At 37.3% G+C, this 20,917-nt stretch overlaps 2 protein-coding genes across 6 annotated transcripts; one reads left to right on the forward strand and one right to left on the reverse strand.

Moving 5' to 3' along the window:
• Window positions 1-89: 89 nt before the first annotated feature.
• LOC116290297 (DNA repair endonuclease XPF) lies at window positions 90-16,360 on the reverse strand. Of its 5 annotated transcripts, none has more exons than XM_089030230.1 (34): window positions 16,220-16,360; window positions 15,950-16,061; window positions 13,702-13,798; window positions 12,234-12,313; window positions 12,012-12,134; window positions 11,658-11,715; window positions 11,224-11,336; window positions 10,708-10,747; window positions 10,444-10,557; window positions 10,045-10,137; window positions 9,430-9,485; window positions 8,986-9,039; window positions 8,444-8,513; window positions 8,276-8,352; window positions 7,724-7,743; window positions 7,479-7,577; window positions 7,218-7,279; window positions 6,467-6,625; window positions 6,184-6,302; window positions 5,912-5,943; window positions 5,794-5,819; window positions 5,422-5,516; window positions 4,954-5,047; window positions 4,276-4,350; window positions 3,934-3,996; window positions 3,720-3,863; window positions 2,970-3,056; window positions 2,707-2,792; window positions 2,017-2,104; window positions 1,844-1,924; window positions 1,348-1,407; window positions 866-958; window positions 665-708; window positions 91-477 (listed from the first exon to the last, which is right to left on the reverse strand). In XM_089030230.1, the coding sequence occupies exons 3-34, from the start codon at window positions 13,756-13,758 to the stop codon at window positions 291-293; spliced, it is 2,649 nt and encodes an 882-aa protein (XP_088886356.1). In that variant the 5' UTR covers window positions 13,759-13,798; window positions 15,950-16,061; window positions 16,220-16,360; the 3' UTR covers window positions 91-290. The 5 variants fall into 5 exon arrangements, with proteins under 5 accessions (XP_088886353.1, XP_088886356.1, XP_088886355.1 ...); XM_089030229.1 differs by having other exon boundaries at window positions 15,950-16,070; window positions 16,220-16,350; XM_089030228.1 differs by having other exon boundaries at window positions 15,943-16,070; window positions 16,220-16,350.
• On the forward strand, window positions 14,054-20,917 carry LOC116290298 (WD repeat-containing protein 18). The gene is made up of 10 exons (XM_031697302.2): window positions 14,054-14,257; window positions 14,892-15,002; window positions 15,425-15,558; window positions 16,248-16,404; window positions 17,234-17,377; window positions 17,467-17,525; window positions 18,101-18,225; window positions 18,838-19,016; window positions 20,464-20,514; window positions 20,596-20,917. Exons 1-10 carry the CDS (start codon window positions 14,054-14,056, stop codon window positions 20,767-20,769), a joined length of 1,338 nt encoding a protein of 445 aa, XP_031553162.2. The 3' UTR covers window positions 20,770-20,917.

Genomic DNA, 20,917 nt, shown 5'->3' on the forward strand with positions numbered 1-20,917 from the left:
GGTCCGATTTTATTCGATGTGCACCCTTCCTGTAAAAATTCAGGTCTTTTTTCGAATTTAATACAATATACCCAGCAAAACAGACGGTTTTGTTTTACGCATTTTTAATTTTAATTTTAACGTTGAATCCAAGAAACTTACAAATATTCATTTTCTAGATATAAATAACAAAAATTTAGTAAATACACAATATTGCAAATCCTTTTGCTTTATTTACACCCTAAGAAAATATACAAATGTATAATTTTGACTTAAAAAATATATACAGACGAAACAACAAAGCTCCCAGATTAGTTCTTTTTGCTCAGTTTAGCTCGAGTTGTCTTGGAAGATATCACCTTTTCTTGTACTTTTTTATTCGCATGAAGAAATTCCCACAACGTCTTGGCAGCGCTACTATTGTCTAGAATTTCAGCTAATCTTGTTTCTGGAAGCTCGCAAAGTTCGTGAATATTTTTTACTTGATTCATTAGGTACCTAGAAACGTAGAAAGGGTCAAATATCCGAACCGATTCCTACACGAGTCTGATACGATCAAAGCACGAGGCGGACACGAGTCTGTTACGACTAATGTACGAGTGTGTTACAAAAGTATGGGCGAGAAGTGTGGGAGGAGCCCTTATGAGAGATACTTAATCAAAAATACTGAAAATCGTTAACTTACTTGTAGTTTTTGGAGTTGATTCCTGGAAGCTTGAGAATGAAATCCTGCGATAAATAAGACTCTGTATTCATTAAACTTACGCAGTGGCAGATCCAGGGGGAGGGAATATACTCGAGATTCAATTGATTGCTTTGTCGTAGAATTTAGTTTTGCCAGAGATTTAAAGTAAACTTTTCATAAAAGAGTGAGAGAAACCCTTACCTGTGGAGCAATATTGTACTTGACGTCGCTAACAGACGTCGAATCTGTTCCGATGGACATGGCGGTTTCGGCATCAGGCTCAGGGTGTCCATTCTATTGATACAACAACAAAGTCAATAAACAACAAAGTCAATAAACAACAAAGTCAATAAACAACAAAGTATGAACAGAATAATTTTTCAGCGAAAGTAAAAAAAAGCTAGCGGAAACATAAGGCTTACGACCAGGACGTCGCGAGTTCTTGATTATACGGGGGGAGGGGGGAAATGTACCATTTTCCCGCAAAAATCCACAGGAATCCCGCATAAATTGATTAAATTTTGGTACCGAGAGCGACCCCACCCCCCATGCTAGTGCTTACGACTGTATTTCTTTAGGTTACTACACGAATGCTAATAGTCTAATGACATCCAGAATGCTATATTTATTTGATAGCAGGTTGAACCATGATGAGGTAATGCGCTTTTCGTATACCGACTGACCTTGAGATCGTCGAAGAGTTCTGCTGTGGCGTAAGGACTATGACACCAAAGAATCCGTAACTAAAACCAAGAAAATAGAAATATATTTCCTTCCTACGGTTTATATATCTTTCTATATTTTTCTATTCTCTCGTCTATAAAGGGGCGGATCTAGGGGAGAGGTGCAAGGGGAGTGCACTCCCCCCCCCCACCCCACCACCCTAGACGAGCTGATATCTACTGAGTTTGTAAGCAAAGGGTGCTTCCTCCGAAAACGAAAATTCTGGATGGTGCATCCCCTTTGAAAAAATTCTGAATCCACCCCTGCTATAGAAATAACTATTGACAATTTTAAAAAAATTTCACATCGTTTGCGCTCTAATATAAGGAAGTAGAGATTGTTTTAAAAATTCGAATGAAATCTCCACGAGTTGCGCTCTAAGAGAAGGTAATAGGTTCCTACTGCAAATTCCAAGGACATTTTCATTGCATATTTGCGCTCTGACCAGTTACTTACCTTCGGGAAATGGATAGTTAAAAGAGCCAGCTTCGATGTGACGTTCTGTATTGATATTTCATTAGACACAGTTGACATTGTCTAAGAAAGAAAAACGAAAAACTTATTATTTCAAGGAAATTATAATGGGAACTAAAAGGGAACTAAAATAAGAGAATAGAATGATATACTACCTGTAAGGAAAATGATTTATTTTGATCAAATTCTATAAGTAAAATCGGGCGTTTGTAGAATCTTGTCATTGCTACAGCCTGGTTATACCTTAAAATAAAACAGAGGGTTGCAATCAAAAGAGGATAAAATATGTTGAATAAATTCAATCTTTAGTAGCAACTGATTCATCTTTTTCGAAGTCATATACCCAAGAGAATAAAGAAGAAAAAAAAAAGATATGAGGATGAGGATAGTTTTGGCTAATGAACCGAATGAAAATTCGTTCGCTGAACTCAACCAACATGGCGGCCATGACGTCACATGGAAACCATGAATCGAAGCTATTGGAATCCCCGATATAGTACTTAACTGACTAGCATTGTATGGGGCTTTTTGAAAGCTTTTCTAAGAGATTAAAGAACAAGACATGAAAGTTATTTTGGTTCGTTGATGAAGCGAAGGAAAACGGCGAGAAATCCTTCGTTGAACTCGACCCAAATGGGGGCATTTACGTCACATGAATCGAATCGACCACTTTTCAGCGAGCTTGAATGATTATCATTCTTGTTTTCGTTATAGAAATCTTTTGTCAAATCTAAGGTAAATGGCGGCTATGACGTCACATGAGAATCAATATAAACTTTCCAGTTCCTTCAAGAGAATATGAACTAATAGTTCATATTCTCTTGGTTCCTTGCTATACTACTCACAGTCGACCGCTGTTCAGAGAGCTTATGAGATCGCCTACACTCTTTCTTTCGACGCACATGTCTGGACTAAGGATGTAATCTCCTACCTGGAAAGAGTAAATATATAAATAATAAATAATTGGAGAAAGTAAAAAAATAATTGGAAGCGAGGCTAACAAGAATATCAAAAGAAACCACACTTTTTCTCGATGGAAATGCTTCCAGCTTTAGGTCTACTGTGTGGATTTTTTTCATTTTGATTGATTCATCTGTGATAGTTTTACCTCCAGCGTGACAGGTTCTATGTCTATTCCTCGCCTATGAATCAAAGAAGGCAGTTCGCTTCTGAATTCCCTCATGTCTACAATCACCTGAATAATAGGAAATAAGTAAATCCCGTCTAAATACAACTTATTGTTTAAACGCCTCCTTTGTCGTAAAATTTGTAGACAGACAGAAAATAAATAAATAAATAAATAAATAAACAAATAAATAAACAAAAACAAAAAAAAAAAAAAAAAAAAAACAAACAAAAAAAAAAAAAAAAAAAAAAAAAAAAAAAAATTAAAAACACCCAACGCAAGTCTCCTAAAACTGTTTTCATAAATATCTTTAAACCGCCTTTCCCTATCAAGTTTCAATGAATTAGATGAACACCAGCTTTAAATGAGCATGAATGAAATTCAGGCAAGTCAAAACCGAGTCGTAGTGGCCAGCGGCTACCCACCCCAACAATATGCGGTGGGGGTGGGGGATGGTGCGCGTTTTTGCTAAGGACTAGTGGCAGCTTTGCCAGCAGTCTTGGTAGCTTTGGCTGTGAGCGTGCAGCAAAAAAAAATTATCCCGCCCGCCCACTCCTCATTTGGTGGGAGCCAGGTGAGTATTATTCCACTGATTGGTCAGTGTGACAGGTACCAGGTAGTGAGCTGTGACCCGGTCGCCATGGTTACTTCTGATTGATGCGCACAGCTCGCACCATGGTACCTAACCCCAAACTTATCTAGACGATGAGTTTTAAACTAAGGAAAACGTACCCTTCTCGTCTGTGCTTGCTTTGCTTCGTCCTCTCTTCCTCCAGCTTTTCGTGTGTTCAGTACATCAGTGGCTTTTGTTTTATCTCGACTCAGAGCCATGGCTGCTTCAGTCTTTCCTTCTCGTTCTTCAGGAACTACCATCATCTTGACAGTGAGTAAATATTAAAGTCAAAATTAAATCTCTGCAGCGAAAGGCATGACTAGTTTCTCTTACCCCTTTTTCTTTGATAAGCAACTCAAAAGCATCCTTTTCCTTCCGTAATGTTGTAAGATATTTCTGGAAAAAATTATCAATTTTAGTTTTTGAGTGTTACTTTTAATAGGTTCGCTTATGTTTTTGGCTCGCATATGACGTCGTGGCCGCCATATTGGATGACTTATTATGGTCTAGTGAGTGTTGTGTTTTTGGCGCGGATGTGACGTCATGGGAACCATATTGGATGACTTATTTTAGCGTCCTCCAACATGGCGGACATTTTTTGACATTTCCTTATCTTTTCAATGCATGCATACCAATAATAGATTAATAATCACTAATGAGAGGTATTATGGTTACCTGTTCTTCGACTGACGTCGAATAAATCATGAAATAAACTCTGATTGGGACGCCTGGTCTGGAAGCCTTGTAGATCTGAACACATAAAGAAATACCCTTTAGAATGCTCATTTGGTTCTGTAACCAAGAAAATGGGTGACGCATTGAGGTAGGAGAGCGCGCATCCATAGGGGTAGGAATCCCTAACTCTGCCGCAAACTGTGCTGCTAATAGTCCCCTTCACAGTTCCCTGTGCCATCTTGAAAGGTAGCCGTGCCTTTCCATCAAAGCGAGACGAACGGTGAGCTTGCAATGATAAAGACTTGTGAATAATTGTCCAAGGTGTTAAAAAGGGGACTATTTGTACTTTAGGGGACTATTTGTACTTTTCTGAGATTCCACATGTTCTCTCTCCTCAAAATCTCACACAGTAACGATTGTTCCAAGTCAAGATTGGAATTGATGTAATCTTACAACGGCTCAACGGTCACAGGCATAGCATTCAATCTAGGCGGTGTTTGACCAGTGAACTGATGTATGGAAAGTGGTGAATTTACTGAATCCTATCAAGTCCATCCTCAACTTGGAGTCATTGTTTCGTGGTGACTAAAGTGAATTTGGGAAAGGGCTATTCAACTCGCTTTTGAATATCTGTGGGTAATGAACATATTGTTGTTGTAGTAGGATCTATTTGCATACCTCTAGCTGTCGAACAAATTCCATCTCAGCGTCATAAAGAATGACGTAACGTGGTTCTATTTCCTCTAGGGTTTTGATCAAGCTATATGGGTCACTACAACGACAAAAAATAAAATAAAATAAATAAATGGTAATAACTACCAACTCGGACAATTGTTTGGTTTCACTTTTACATTTCCAGGATATTACATGGGTAAAACAGACACGGTTACGGTAACGACGTTCCGTGCAGCGAAATATAACAATGAGATACCAAATACTTTAATTGGATGAGCATTGATATTGCGCGCTGTGACTGGTCACTTCAGTAACGTAATTGTGCTGTGTTTTAGACAACTTTTCTTGCTTACACATTTGTGATCTGCTATAATGCCAGGTAAAATTATGAAGAATAGAGACATAATATGTCGACATATCTTTACATAGGGGGTGGGGGTAGGGGTTGGGTAGTATTTGTAACTTAGTCACCTGCATCCAACCAGAGGGTGTATGACAATAACCGGAGAAGACACGATTTTACAATCTGATCCTTGTTCTTCTGTGTCGCCTTTCGTTTCCTCAGGCTTGAAAAAACAAAAAAAATTTCATTCAGAACTCGATATTTGAGATAATAACAAAAAGCGTACCATAGTACGTGACGTGACATGACCATAACATGTGATGTAATCATTACATAATGTAACACAATGTTGCGTCACGTAGCACAACATAAAAATGCAAAGCAGCGTGACATAAAGTTGATATGATGCGAATCAAAAATAGATAACGTAGCAAGTGAAGTGACGTGACGTGACAAGGCTAAGTAACGCAATATTTATTTTCATCAATAAAATTTCTTACTCTGAGGATGATGTTCCGTGTGTTTGCTGAAATTCAAAAGGACAAATATTTTAGATACATTTCTAAATTTCTTACACTTGGTATTGATAAAATAAGTATCTTATAACATAGGACAAACCTTGTTTAGTTTTGTTGTCTTGGTTGGAATTACTAGCAAAATAAAAGCAAATAAATGAGTAAGTAAAAATGCATTTAAGGTTGAATTCCAGGGAAAATAAAAGTGGATGATCCCCCCTGGAAGCTGATCCTCAAGCACTACCCACCCCTCCCCTCCCATACACCCTCCATTGACACCCTCTGTTTTGTTCTCTTTTTGTCAACTCATCCATGTTAAACGTGCGTACGTGGTTCATTACGTACATATTACATGCACCCATGCAGCTAGCTGACCTTGTTTCCTTTTCTTCTGTCATTTCAACCAGACGGGTTTGTTTATCATCTACTTGTCTCCTTGTTCGTCCCTTTCCTCGACCAGCACGACCTTTACCTCGACGAGTTTTGGAGCTAGTCTACGAACAAACAAACAGCTTCGATTGACGATTGGACTTGGATTGAGCCTGGACTAGCGAGTGACGTCATGATTTTCCCATAATGTCACATGACCCAACACGTGACCCATCTGACCTTCTAATCCAATCGTTGAATGGACCCTTCTCAAAATCGTCGTACATACCTGTTTTGATGTCGTCGCAGTGTCCTGAACAATGTCGTCGACGTCCATATCTATGTCCAGGTCTGTAGGTATCACGGGGTCAGGGATCGAGTTTGCTGGATCTTTTACCATTTTGTTGAGTACACGAGTAAGAAGTGCCTTGGAACCATGACATAAATACTGTATAGAAAACAGAGAAACTCGCATGTCTATATTCTGTTACAAACAGCCTTGGGTTGTGACTATACCATGCCTTTTTCATCTGCCTTTATTTAACCAACAATATAAGGTGGGCGTTATAAAGGCGAGACTGATGACTGGCCCGTAGTACCATCCTCAGTGCCTGGCCTTATGACCCATGGAGGATTTCAGAAATGTTATATTGAACTCTACATGATCTCCGTCATAATAAGCTCTAAGCGACATAATAAGCAGTCGGTCAAGTTCACCAACATTCATCGTAAATCTTTCAGGCCGTGTTTGTTTGGGCTTCGTGTCTTTCCTCGGCCTGTGCTATGCCGTTAAATAAATGAAAAATAGAAAAAGCTAGCGTAATTGAGCCCTAACAAAATCATCTTGGATAGGACACGAACATGAAATCCCCCCGCCCCCGCCACCCCCGCCCACGCCAAACGGCACAAATTCCATTGAGAAAAAGTGCGATTACTTTCGTATTTCATGTTAGCGTGCTAGTGATGCGTGATGCACTGTGGGATTTTTACTCAATCACGTGATTCATCTAAATGTGACGTAAGCTCGCATTGAGCCTGACCTCTTTTAACTGATAACAGGTTCTCTCGTCATACGCCGCCACAAGGATATGAGCAGGTCCAACTACAAACAAACAAGAAAACAAACATTGAGTTTGAATCAACAGCATTTATGACTACGGTATTTAAGGGATCTAGTTAGACCCAGATTGACCAGAATGACTTTCCCAAGTCAGTGTGGCTGTCAGAAGGACGTTCCTTCCTCAACAAATGTCGACTTTTTTAAAAAGAAACTGAAGAAACCATGTCGTATATTTACTCACGATTCTTATTTTTATCTTCGTCTTTTTCAATTTCTTCCACAATCTCAGCTAATATTTTCCACTTCGGGCTTTCTTCCATTTTCCATTCATCGTCTTCTCCTTCAAATTAAGAGAACTCACCAATAAACCATAATATGATACCAAGATTTACCAATATTTTGAATATTTTACCATGTGGGATTGTAGGCCTTTTTACTGTTTGTCAAGTAAACTACGCATGCTCACACTTCACTTTAGTTACTTACCATCTGTATCTTTTTTTGGGCTACAAAGATAACAATATTATTATACAATATTAGTCAATAATCTTTGTCAGATCTTTTGTTGAGGAAACATTGAGCTTAAAATATCATATTTCATTTGCATATAGCACTAAAATGGGAAATCTTCGTTGCAGTTTTCTTCGTTCCATAAGAACTGATTATGATCATCCGGGATGATGTAAACCTGAGAAGGACTGTTTGGTGGGAATGAAGTTAGAATAGCACTTTGCACGATTTGAATTCAATCAGCGAAAGGTCACAGCAATATGGAAGTTTCCCAGACTTTGTCTGCACGTTTTTCCGGCATATTTTCTCCTGTGCTGACGGGTTTTTTTTACATTTTACTCGATCATCCCAGCCACGAAGAAGGTCTAACTATTTGCAGATATGTTTAGAGCAAAGGCAGCACCTTCTACCTTCTACTCAGATATTTTAAGACCCTGAGTGTGAGTCCGGCAACGGAGGCTTGAACCCACGACTTCCTGCAGAAACAATTGAAATAAAAGAAAAGAAAAGAAAAGAATCATTACATACTTTTCAGCATTGCTTTCTGTTTTCTGTCGTTTAGTTTTTTGTGTCTGGGTTGATCCATAAACTCTTTCTTTGGCATGCTGCAAGAAATAATAATATATAGAAAAAGTTAGTTATGAAAAAATCTTAAAACTTCATTACATTTTGTTTATCAAGCGAGAATGTTTTTACCACAAATAACGAGTCTGTTGCATCCATGTACATCCAGAGAGATTGACGCGTAGCATCGGGCTGGTTTGTCCTGTGGATAATACACAAAATGCTGTCATTAGCAAATAGGATTTAGCAGTGGTATTTCCATAGAGTGGCTCTTAATCCACTGACTTCCAATAGACCGTTTTCCTGAGGTTGCATGCGCATCCAACCTGACGGGTCACAAAATTGAAAAACGCAAAAAAAAAAAAAAAACCGCTTCAAATTGAGAAGCCAGTTTTATATTCAAAGAGGAGAATAATCAATTTTATTGATTCTTATCGGAAAAAAATTCCTAAAAAAGTGCGATAATTTTCATTATAAGCTCCTGTTCTCGTATCGTGGCCCGTCAAGTCCCTTAAATATGTATGCGTACGCAACCTTGAGAAAACGGTCTATTGGAAATTAGAAGTTGATTCTGTTGTGGAGGGAGGAAGACTGAAGACCCCGGAAAACCCTTGAAGCACATTAGAGAATCATGAACAAACAACTATGTTATAGATGCAATTATTATATCGTACCTTAGGGACTCCAAAAAGGTGTAAAATGTAACACAGTCGTACTGGGTCAAATAGCTGAAACCAAAAAGACATGGCACATTACAATTACAGAACTTGATAGGATTACAGTGAAGCAATTTGTCATAATATCTGTTTCATAAGGGATGGAACATTGGACTATTGAGGGGCGGGATTGCAGAATTTTATGTTGCACGTCTTTTTGTTTGTAACGACTTCTGCAAACAATTTTTTTGTGTTTGCTCAGTCGATATTTCTTTACTCAAAGGAGAAATTGCGAGATATTTTCTTTCATACAAAGTGCTTGCTCGATATTTCATTACTAAAACAAGGAGGGTGTGAAGAAATTTTTTTTTGGATTTATGCAACTCCCCCTCAATTATCTAATGGTCTGTCCCTTAAGCTTTATAAATTCTGATGTTGGTTTTCAAATATTAATGTACTTACAACAAGATCAACCTTAGAACTTTGAGGTCTCCGACTAACTGTCTTGTTTTGCTGCTCTGTGATAACAGAATACAAAAATATGTTATTTAATAAAACAACATGATTTTTGATATCTTCAGCCTGTTAGGTTGTTGATGGGGAGAGGGGGTGGGGGAGTCTATATGGATTGTAAGTTTGTAAGATTGTAAGATTTTAAAACAACAATTTTTGGTTTCCATTTTCAAACCAACGTTCCCCTAGAACAAGTTTTTTTTATAGCCCTTGTAAGTGTTTCTTGAAAAGGTGGCTGGTTAGCCCCCACCCTATTGAATTATGAACACCATGGTCTAAGTCCCATAGGGTAAAGTCTTATCTTCATTCACATGAATGCGCGCTATGGTTTCAGAGTACGTCTCTCATAGCGCGCCATGGTCTAAGTCCCATAGGCTATTATAGTCTTATCTTCATTCACATGAATGCGCACTATGGTTTCAGCGTACGTCTCTCATAGTGCGTCATGGTCTTAAGTCCCACATGGTATAGTCAGTAATTAATAGTGACTCCAAACGTTTTGAGGACTTTAATTTGTACATAGTGATCTACTGTACCTGTGTCAAATGTACTTTATATACTTACCAGGTGATGCCAGATGGGGTCCAACTGAAAGCGAAGGTGTTTATCAAAAGCCTTGTGAATACTCTTCTCTACTGTCAACTCATCTGCATCAAGCTGTTTACGAAATGTCAACAATTATTGATTAGGCTTTAACGTAATTTGTAACAAAGTTCAATAGTGTGTGTACATTAACAATTGAAACAACTGAGAAGTCTTTAATTGTAAAAATACCACCAGCATGGCAGTAATGGAGTAACTTGATATAAAAATGATAAAAAATACAATACTCTCTCCTCAGACCCTTCTGGCAGTATATGCTAGAAGCCTAACAAGCTTCATGTAAAACTAGTAAATAAAGTCTATTCATCCAACTATCTCTATCACGTCTCTCCTTGAACAAAGTATTGTACTATTACTTACAGATGGATTGGCTCGTCTAATCTCCTTGAGACAGTTTTCCATCAGATCCAAGATGGCCATCTGAATGGCTGTCATGGAAGGGCTGAGCTGAAGGTGCAACTCAACGACATCTGGCTGAATTCGTGAAAAATTGATATTAATGAGAATGTGACAATAATAAAAAAATCATCTTTAATGAGGATACCAACATCAAGATCAGCGCTTGACCAAACACACTGGAAGCCCACACAAAACACAGGTATCCCAACACCATGTAATAGTTACCTTGTGTTTTTCAAGAACAGCAGTGATAGATGCATGAAATCTGGAAGTTTGAATTGAATTCATTAAAAGGATGGATGGATGGACGCACGGACGGATGGACAGACAGATAGATGGATGATGGAGGAAGTGAGGGAGGCAGGGAGGGAGGGTTGCGTGGATGGATGGATGGATGGATGGTTGGATGGATGGATGGATGGATGGATGGATGGATGGATGGCTGGCTGGCTGGGTGGATGGATGGATGGATGGATGGATGGATGGATGGGTGGATGGATGAATGGATGGGTGGATGGGTGGGTGGGTGGATGGATGGATGGATGGGTGGATGGATGAATGGATGGATGAATGGATGGATGGATGGATGGATGGATGGATGGATGGAATGGATGGATGGATGGATGGGTAAGTGGGTGGGTGGGTGGGTGGGTGGGTGGATGGATGGATGGATGGATGGATGGATGGATGGATGGATGGATGGATGGATGGATGGATGGATGGATGAATAATAAAACTTACCTTGGCCATAGAGAAAGCTTCCTTACAAAAAGATTTTTCATAACTCTTTCTACTTTACAAAACCCTGTAGTAAATGATGTTGGTTGGTCAGAAAATGCTTTGATAAAGCCAGTCTGGAACAAAAAACAAAATATAGTAATGGTTACATGATAAAACTCTGTGAGTTTATTCAAGAAACATGAAGCACTGTTATTATACGACACACTCAATTTCTCGCTTATTACGACCATTTTATTACAGAGCAAAAATATATACGAAAATATCTGTTTTTCAGGCTTTCTTTTTCAGTTTTTTCTGAGTTGTACAATATACTATTTATTACATTCCTATAGTTCTGTATTAGAGCCAGATAATTTTAATTGTGAGGCTGAATTTTTTCAAGCCCCACCACAACTGAAATTATCCAGCTGTAATACATTGTAATATTCTGTAACCTTGTTGTTTTCTCTGTACAATCTGAGAATAAATGCCTCTTGACAAGACTCTATTATCCTAAAATACAAGTGAAATTTTGATAAGATAAATATTACTACCATATTTACCTCTATTGATTTCAAAAAATAAGATGAAAGCATTTAAAGTTATTGGTTATTTTGGATCCAGGAATTATAGTTTGAAGAGGGGAGGCCGACTCAGCATGTTAGGATAGAGAAAAAGCAACATTCTGTAGAAATAAAAATCTCACAAAAGTGTGCCATGTTTGCCTTCCCCTCGTGGTAAATATCCATCTAAATCCATCTAGGTTTCTCCTGGTAACTAAAATTAATTTCCATGCAGACTCAACTCACTTGTGTGCCTTGAAGACAACAATACCAGTAACAAGATGGATGGGCAGCTTTTTAGTCAACATGTCAACTACCAGAATACGTGAAGTTACAAAAAGAACACCTCCAGACAAATAGATGGACTCTCTAAAAAAAGAAAGAAAAAAAAAGAAAAAAATTGTTGAAATGAACAATATTAGAAATTTAAAATGTATTTGAAATTATTTTTACGAAAAATTTACTCACCTTTCTGAGGAGGTAAATTCTGTAGTGATGACTTTAGGTACTGGTACCCCTGCTGTTTTGAGCTCTTCAGTTATATGACTCTGATTGGATACAAGAAATGTTGAATGAATGGATGGGAATTAATGGATAGGAATAAATGAATGAACAAATAGTTTGTTTGCCCATCCACCAACAATCGAACCATAGTACTTTTGAGACTTTCATGTGGATTGCCAAGGCCTATTGAGTGTGGTGAAGACATGTTTTCCGAGGTTTCCACATGAAGACGATTGAACGTCATTGGCAGTCCAATTCTTTCATTCATATTGTGACACCATTGTTTAAATTCCCTTCTCACATGCACTAAATGTTAAGGAAATACTTCTGAATTATAAAACTATCATCATTTTAAACATGTAAAAAAAAGCCCAATTCGAGACTTTCATTCATTACCAAGGTCTATTGAGTGGTCTATTCAGTCAATGTTAAGGTTCTTGATCTTGTATGGCAATTTTTTTTTTTTTTAATAAATTGATTTTTTTTTTGCTTTTGAAAGGGCATGGATAATCTTAGTGTATAGGAAAAACATACCTAACCTTTAAAAACTGAATTATCTTTCTAAATCCTGAATTATGAGCGTTTTTTAATCTTTGGAAAATTTGGAACCGAGCATGGCTGGAATGGACTGGACTTCGGTTTACTGGATTGTGCGGATCAAAAAGCGTTTTTACCTTCAATTCGCAGTTGTTATCCTATAATTTATATTTTAATATTCATAACTAATCATTGGATTTCAAAATTTGGTATAAAAAACAAGATAATTTTTTTCCATTACTGATAAACATATTGGATCTTGGATCACGAAACGTTTTGTTCCTTGTCTGCCCATCCAAAAATAATCCAACACTAGTACTTTCGTAGTCTCCCTCGCTTCGGTTTTTAGTGTCGGTCGTCACGCAAGCATTGCATAATCTTAATGTATAGCAAAAACATACTCAACTCCATTTTACATTCCCTACAGTGACAATGAATACTGTAATAGTTCCAAGTCAGTTATATTTGCCATGCATGATAACTACTGTTTTGCTATGTGCAGCCACAGCAAAATATCCAAACTCAATCTAGAACTATTATGTCGTGTTCACCGAATGAAAAGAAAGTAAAAAATATATGCATTAGATGCCCTTGATCTAAAGTTCCAAAGTCATAAATTCTTTCGCAGGGGGAGGGGTACTAGTTAAAATGGATTGCTGTATTTTACTGATTATATTGCTTGATAAGTATTGATGAAAAGTATATTACAAAGCATAGGATATTGATGGTTTTCAACCATTCCCAAGATAATTAAATAACAAAAGACAAGGCGGCCATGTTGGAGGATATAAAAAAAGAATTCATTGACAATTCTTTTGTTAAATTCCTCCAACATGGCCGACGTGAAAACCATCAATACGATATGAGTATTTTAGGATTAATTCAGTTGACAAACCTCTTCGTATTCCGATGCATTAACAACAATAACAAGAGCGGCTGGATCGCAGTACATCTTGAGAAAGTTTGTCAACACCTTGGATATGTTTATCCCCCTAAAACACACAAAAAGAAATATTAAAAAAAACACTAAAAACCATAAGGATAATAGTATTGCTATCAAACCTAGCCGTGACAAAGAGACCATCTTCTTCTGTCAGCTCCAAAAACATGGCTGATTCAAAATCCAACAAACTTTGTGTCTCAGCCGCCATCTTGGAAAATGTTCTCCTGCTATTCATGGGTTCCCTGTGGTACAGTAGAAACCGCTGTTACACATTCCTATCGCTGGCTCATGTTCTATTTTCAAGATGGCGGACGCAGAGGTTGCTTTCACGTCGGACAGTATGGGGGATCATTTTTGTATTTCTGTGTGGGATCTTGGCTCTGGTATGCAGTTGAAGAGTTATAAAGGAGGTAACTGTTCGCCTCGTGCTTTAAGTCTCCTTGGGAATCAGTATGTTATGGCAGCACAGATGAATAAGTCTGTAATACACGTCTGGAATGTGGCCAAGGTCAGTCTTTTAAGATTTGTAATAAGAAATATTTATAAAACTGTGGAAATTTCACCATGGAAGCCTCTTCCGATAATCTGTTATTGGGCTGCCTGTGCCTGTAACTATCTATTGTTGGGTTGCCTGTGCCTTAGCAAATCAGTTAATCCCTGTCATTGAACGTACAGCTCAGCTTGTTCAAGACAGGACAGCGTTTCCTACTATACATGTATAACTCTGGTTATAAGTCCCCTGGTTATAATTATAGGCCTCCTCCATTGGATTACTGCCAAGCAGCACATAGACAATATGCTTGGATTATAATATTAAAGCTTTTACTTATTGTTACATGTTAACTCTGTGGTTAAATTAAAATGGACACAATTGATATATTCTCATTTATTCTTAATAGAACTAATTTGAGATATCTTTTCCTTCCATTTACATGCACCCCGTCCCCCCAACCCATGCCCAGTTATATAAGCTTTTTGAATAGAAGCCTATTTACCCAAAAAAACTCTTTCAAAGTTGTACGTAGAGTACAGTATAAGCCCAGCTAGGGCTTATAACTGGGCTTTTACCGTGTAGATGTTCACATAGGGGCAGTGTTATATAGTGATAGTAGAAAATATGTTTTTATGTTTCATTGCCACAGGAACAGATGCATATGAAATTGATTTGTCCAGGCAAGATATCGGCACTTGCCAGTTCACCAGATGGTCACTACTGCGTGGTCTCTTGTGGAGAGAAAATATACATTTGGCAGGTAAAACTTCTCAAACTCTATTTAGAGTTTCTTATAAATTTAAAGTAGAATGTTTATTGATCACACTAGACCAGGCATAATGTTTTGGCTCATGCATTCTTGGTGTTGCAGGGCACTTGAGTAATAAAGATCAATAAAATAGCCAAGAACGATGGGTCTAGAGCAAGAGAATACCTTGCAATACAAAGAACTGCAACCCAGAATGCATGTACAATACATCTTGCAACACCAAGAAAGACCCAATATTTTACTATTTCAGACCATGTCATTCCCTAGAGTATGATTTCTTTGTTTAATTGTTGCACATGACAAGACACATGAATATGGATACAACTGAAACAAAAAATCTCATTCTCCAGAGAATGACATGTTGTCTGAAATGGGAAAACATTTAAACAAATTTTTATTTTTATTTTTGGAAGGTTGCTACTGGTAACTTGTTGGTCATACTAGCAAGACATTTCCAGAGAGTTAGCTGTCTGAGGTTCACAGATACTGGTACTCACTTCTTATCTGGTGGTGATGATAATCTTGTCATGACGTGGGACCTCTCACAGTAAGTATACTTGATATTTGGTACATGTCAACTACTTGAGTTTCAACTCACATTTTGATTTTTATGGAGAGGAAAACTGGGTTCACTCCAAGAAAATTCTTGTGTAAAGGTAAGAACAACCTTTATTCACATGTGGGATCCATAGGAATCAAACCAGCCACCCAACCATCAGGACTCACTGGGGTTAAAGGCAAATATTTGACACCATCTATGCCACCCTACTAATTAAGTGACCAATAATGTGCTATGCCTAGACAAAGGAGAGTATAATTATTGTGCTTTGAGCAGTTCAAAGAATTAATTTTTCAACCAATTTTAGTGCCATCGATTAGGAAGATTTGGTAGGGGGGATAAGGATGGCATAACGGTAGTTCACTCACGTACCTCTCACCTCTGGGGTCTTGGGTCCGATTCCTGGACTTGGTATCACGTCAGTAGATTTCGTTTGGACTCTCACTTGACTCAAGTATTTTTCTCCAGCCTCCGAGTCTTTCCTGCAAAATCTGAAAAATCTACAAAATCAATTCTATCTGTGAGTTCTCGGTGCCCTGTATTTGATCAGCCCAAAGGTTATTTTACTGTTAAAAAAAAATTGAAATAATGAATTCCAAAACTGGCGAGTCTAACTCATAGAGTGATACAATAATCCTACAGTATTTACCTTGCATCATTTTCCATCCATCTTTCAGGGTGTTGTCAAAGATGTCTTTTCCATCACAACAAGAGCAGACAGCCACACCATACTATACTTGGTCTGACCATGCACTTCCGGTGACAGACATCCACTGCGGCTGTGGTGGAATGATGGCCCATGTAGTCACCACATCTCTTGATCAAACTTGTAAAGTAAGAGAAATGAAATCCAAATTTTAGTTCTCAAATAATTTAACTTACAGTGCTTGCCAATCATTTTTGCACAAGAACATACAATATGCTTTCATGATGAAATAGGGTTTTGATGGATGTCAATCAGTGTTTCCATGACATGGTCAGAAAACACATCTCTTGATCAAACTTTTAGAGTAAGAGCAATACATAGACCATTTTCTCAAGATTGCATGCTCATCAAACTTGACGGGCCACAACATTGAAAAATGCAAATTCAGTAAAATTGAAAAGCCAGTTTTATATTTAAAGTCAATTTATGAATTATTATCGAAAAATGTCATAGAAATGTATGATAATTCTCATCATAGAGCTCCTGTTCTGGTATCGTGGCCCATCAAGTTCCTTAAATTTGGATGCGCATGCAACCTCAGGGGCGGATCTAGGGGTGCCGAGGGGGCCACTGCCCCCCTTTAGCTGGCTGCTGGCCATTTTATTCATTTATTTACTTTTTTTTACTGCTTTATACATGAAGGAAATTTGTTTTATTTTATTTTTTTAATTTGGATTTATTTTTTAGACAACTGCCCCCCCTCCCCCGAAATTTCCTATATCCGCCCCTGAACCTTGAGAAAACAGTCTATTTAACCTAAAGTGCTTCCCAATCATATAATTGCACAAAATCATGCATGCCTTCACGATGAAATTGGATTTTAGTAGACATCAATATAATCAAAGTTTTCCCATGACATTATTGGAAAACACAAAATTTTCAAGGGAATATGGAAGCTGATGGAATGTTATGGAAATGTTTGTTTAGAGCTACTAAATATATTATTGTTATCTTCAGTTATATAGCCTTGGTTCTGGTCAGCTTCTCTGCTCATTCGTATTTGACTGTGGTATAACATCAGTAACAACAGATTCTTCTGAGTTCAATTTGTTTGCTGGAGGAACCAATGGTTCCATATACCAAGTACATCTCTATAATCCAGTAAGTAGTTCACTAAAATCTTCCAGGAAATAAGGACTTTTTATTTCAATTTTGTTCTAGGCATTTGTTCTGAATATTATCTATTGCAGGCTTTGAAAGAAGAGAACCACTTTGAAAAGGAAACTCCATTGATCTTCAGAGGTCATAAGTAAGTTTGATTTTCTTGTCTGCTTTTCCCTCCTTCCGTTCTTACATAAGCTAATGGTCTCGAAAAACATTCAAATTTTATCACAAATATACCCTGAAACAACCTCTGTGCTTATCAAAGTCAGGGCATGGCTAACTCACAGATCAAATAGGAAGAGATAACTAGTTAAAAACTAGTGTGAGCTGCATCGGTGTTTCTAATGAAACAGTAATGATAAAAAGGTAAATTATACACTGTGAAAAGATGAAAAATTAACTGACGTTTCGGATGCTAGTCCTTCGTCAGAGTAAAAGGACAAAGGACTAGCATCCAAAACGTCAGTTTTCATCTTTTCACGGTGTATAATTTACCTTTTTATCATTACTGAGATCAAATAGGAATTTAGCCTGTTGGATATTGCAGAGGGAGGAAAATCTGGAACCCTGGAGAAAAACCCTTAAATCATGTGATGCTGAGTCCAGAAATTGAAGCCAAGACTCTGGAAGTGAAAGACCAGTGTACTTCTGCTACACCACCTTTGATTTTGAGGTGGGATCTGAGAGATCTGTTACTAACCGTCAGTTTGTTAAATTCAGTAAACAAGTCACCAGTCTTGCTGTATCTATGGATGGTGCTCTGCTTCTGTCTGGTTCAACAGACTGCACAGCTCGTACATGGCATATACCAAGTCGGCAATGTACAAGAACCATCACTCATAAAGGTACTAACAGTTAACATGGCAATATACTAGCATTGACCTGGTTTCAGAGAGCAAAGAGCAAAAATTCCCAAGAGCAAATTGATTTTATTGTTCTGCCATCTAACCACAGGCAGTCCAAGCTGTATTATGGGCCCCGACATGTGATGGTGCACTAATTTAGTAGTGGTTGTAAGTTCTGGGACGTAAGCTCTGTTTCTTTCCCCTGTCACACTCCGTATCTTTTATCTCCTTTTTTTTTCTCTCTCTCTCTCTCTTTCCGAATTATTTGTATTAGTATTAGTATTTCTTTGATTTTGTGACGAATTCATTAAACTCAACTCAACTCAACTCAACTAATAAAACTAGGGATTGATCCAAGGGTGCTGGGTTTGCACAAATAATTTTTTTTTTTAAGTGTTGAAAACATTTATCGCCATAAATTTTCACTTGGTTTACTTGCTGCTCTCAAATGATCGTTTTCACAATTGAGGATGTTATTTTCTCACGATTTTCCCGCCATTTTATGGGTCAGTCTTCTGTGCTATTGGTGTGAGGTACCCTGTAACATTCAACCCCCCTTTAAAAACCCTGGATCTGCTGCTATTAACATACTTGTATATCTTGATATCCCAGGTCCAGTTACCAACGCTCAAATCCTTCTTCGTCCAGCTCATCTCAATGAACCATTGCCCAAGACCTTGTGGCCTGTAATACAATCGTTCAAGAGACATCTCCAGTCTTCAGCAAAAACTAGTGATTCAGAACATCCTGGAAAGAGTATTCCAATGGTTCTTTGCGACAAATTAACTGAGGTAAGTAATTTTTGTTTTTCGCTATATTCAACCATTCGATTTTGACCCGTGTTATTCGATAGTTTGATCTATTCGATTTTGACACGTGTTATTCGATAGTTTGATCTATTCGATTTTGAGCCATTATATTCGATAGTTTGATCTATTCGATTTTGACCCGTTTTATTCGATAGTTTGATCTATTCGATTTTGACCCGTTTTATTCGATAGTTTGATCTATTCGATTTTGACCCGTTTTATTCGATATTTTAATTCATTCGATTTTGACCCGTTTTATTCGATAGTTTGATCTATTCGATTTTGACCCGTTTTATTCGATATTTTAATTCATTCGATTTTGACCCGTTTTATTCGATAGTTTGATTCATTTGATTTTGACCCGTTTTATTCGATATCTTAATTCATTCGATTTTGACCCGTTTTATTCGATAGTTTGATTCATTCGATTTTGACCCGTTTTATTCGATAGTTTGATCTATTCGATTTTGACCCGTTTTATTCGATAGTTTGATCTATTCGATTTTGACCCGTGTTATTCGATAGTTTGATCTATTCGATTTTGACCCGTTTTATTCGATAGTTTGATCTGTTCGATTTTGACCCGTTTTATTCGATAGTTTGATCTATTCGATTTTGACCCGTTTTATTCGATAGTTTAATTCATTCGATTTTGACCCGTTTTATTCGATAGTTTGATCTATTCGATTTTGACCCGTTTTATTCGATAGTTTAATTCATTCGATTTTGACCCGTTTTATTCGATAGTTTGATCTATTCGATTTTGACCCGTTTTATTCGATAGTTTCATCCATTCGATTTTGACCCGTTTTATTCGATAGTTTGATCTATTCGATTTTGACCCGTTTTATTTGATTATTTTTATCTATTCGATTTTGACCCGTTTTATTCGATAGTTTGATTCATTCGATTTTGACCCGTTTTATTCGATATTTTAATTCATTCGATTTTGACCCGTTTTATTCGATAGTTTGATCTATTCGATTTTGACCCGTTTTATTCGATAGTTTAATTCATTCGATTTTGACCCGTTTTATTCGATAGTTTGATTCATTCGATTTTGACCCGTTTTATTCGATAGTTTAATTCATTCGATTTTGACCCGTTTTATTCGATATTTTGATCCATTCGATTTTGATCCGTGTTATTAGATAGTTTGATCCATTCGATTTTGATCCGTGTTATTCGATAACTGGATCCATTCGATTTTGACCCGTGTTATTCTCTTTGTTCATGCATTGGGTTAGATGGTTGAATATAGCGATTTTTTGCCCCTTTGTTTTGTTTTCCCCCCTTTGTTTTGTTTTCCCCCATGGAATGTTCCACCTCTATACTTTTGAATATCGCCATTCGCTTCGATGAATTATATTTCAAAAGTTTGTTTGGTTAAGTTTTTTTCTTGACATGTATACGGTTACATATTTTCCAGACTTCAGATACAGACGATATCGAAGACGAAGTACTAAAAGTCATAGACGAGGTAATTCTCAATTTCTCTTTTCTTAACTTTCTATTCCCAATATCCCATTATTCTTATTCTTATTATGTTTTTTTCTCCTAGTACGGGATGGTTTCAGACACCAGCACTTCTGCCAGAACACAGGAACTAAATACTCCTGAAGAATTAGTGAAGGAAGTCAACAAACTACAAAAAGTCAACCAGGAACTTTATCAATTTGCTGTAGATAGATTATTGTGTGAAGTACAAGAGAATATGGACCTGCAAACGACTTAATATTAGATATATAAATTCTGATACTAATGAAATTAAAATCGTATTGAATTGCATTGGGTTACCTGTGGTAGGTTTTGAAAGATGGAAGACTGGGAAAGCGAATGTAATATTTTTTGTGATAATAAAAATACAAAAGTGAACACTTGAT

The sequence above is a fragment of the Actinia tenebrosa genome, unplaced genomic scaffold (assembly GCF_029948245.1).
Source record: "Actinia tenebrosa isolate PJP-AT-01 unplaced genomic scaffold, QUT_ActTen_1.0 PGA_scaffold15__27_contigs__length_11533743, whole genome shotgun sequence".
In the NCBI taxonomy this organism is placed as follows: Eukaryota; Metazoa; Cnidaria; class Anthozoa; order Actiniaria; family Actiniidae; genus Actinia; species Actinia tenebrosa.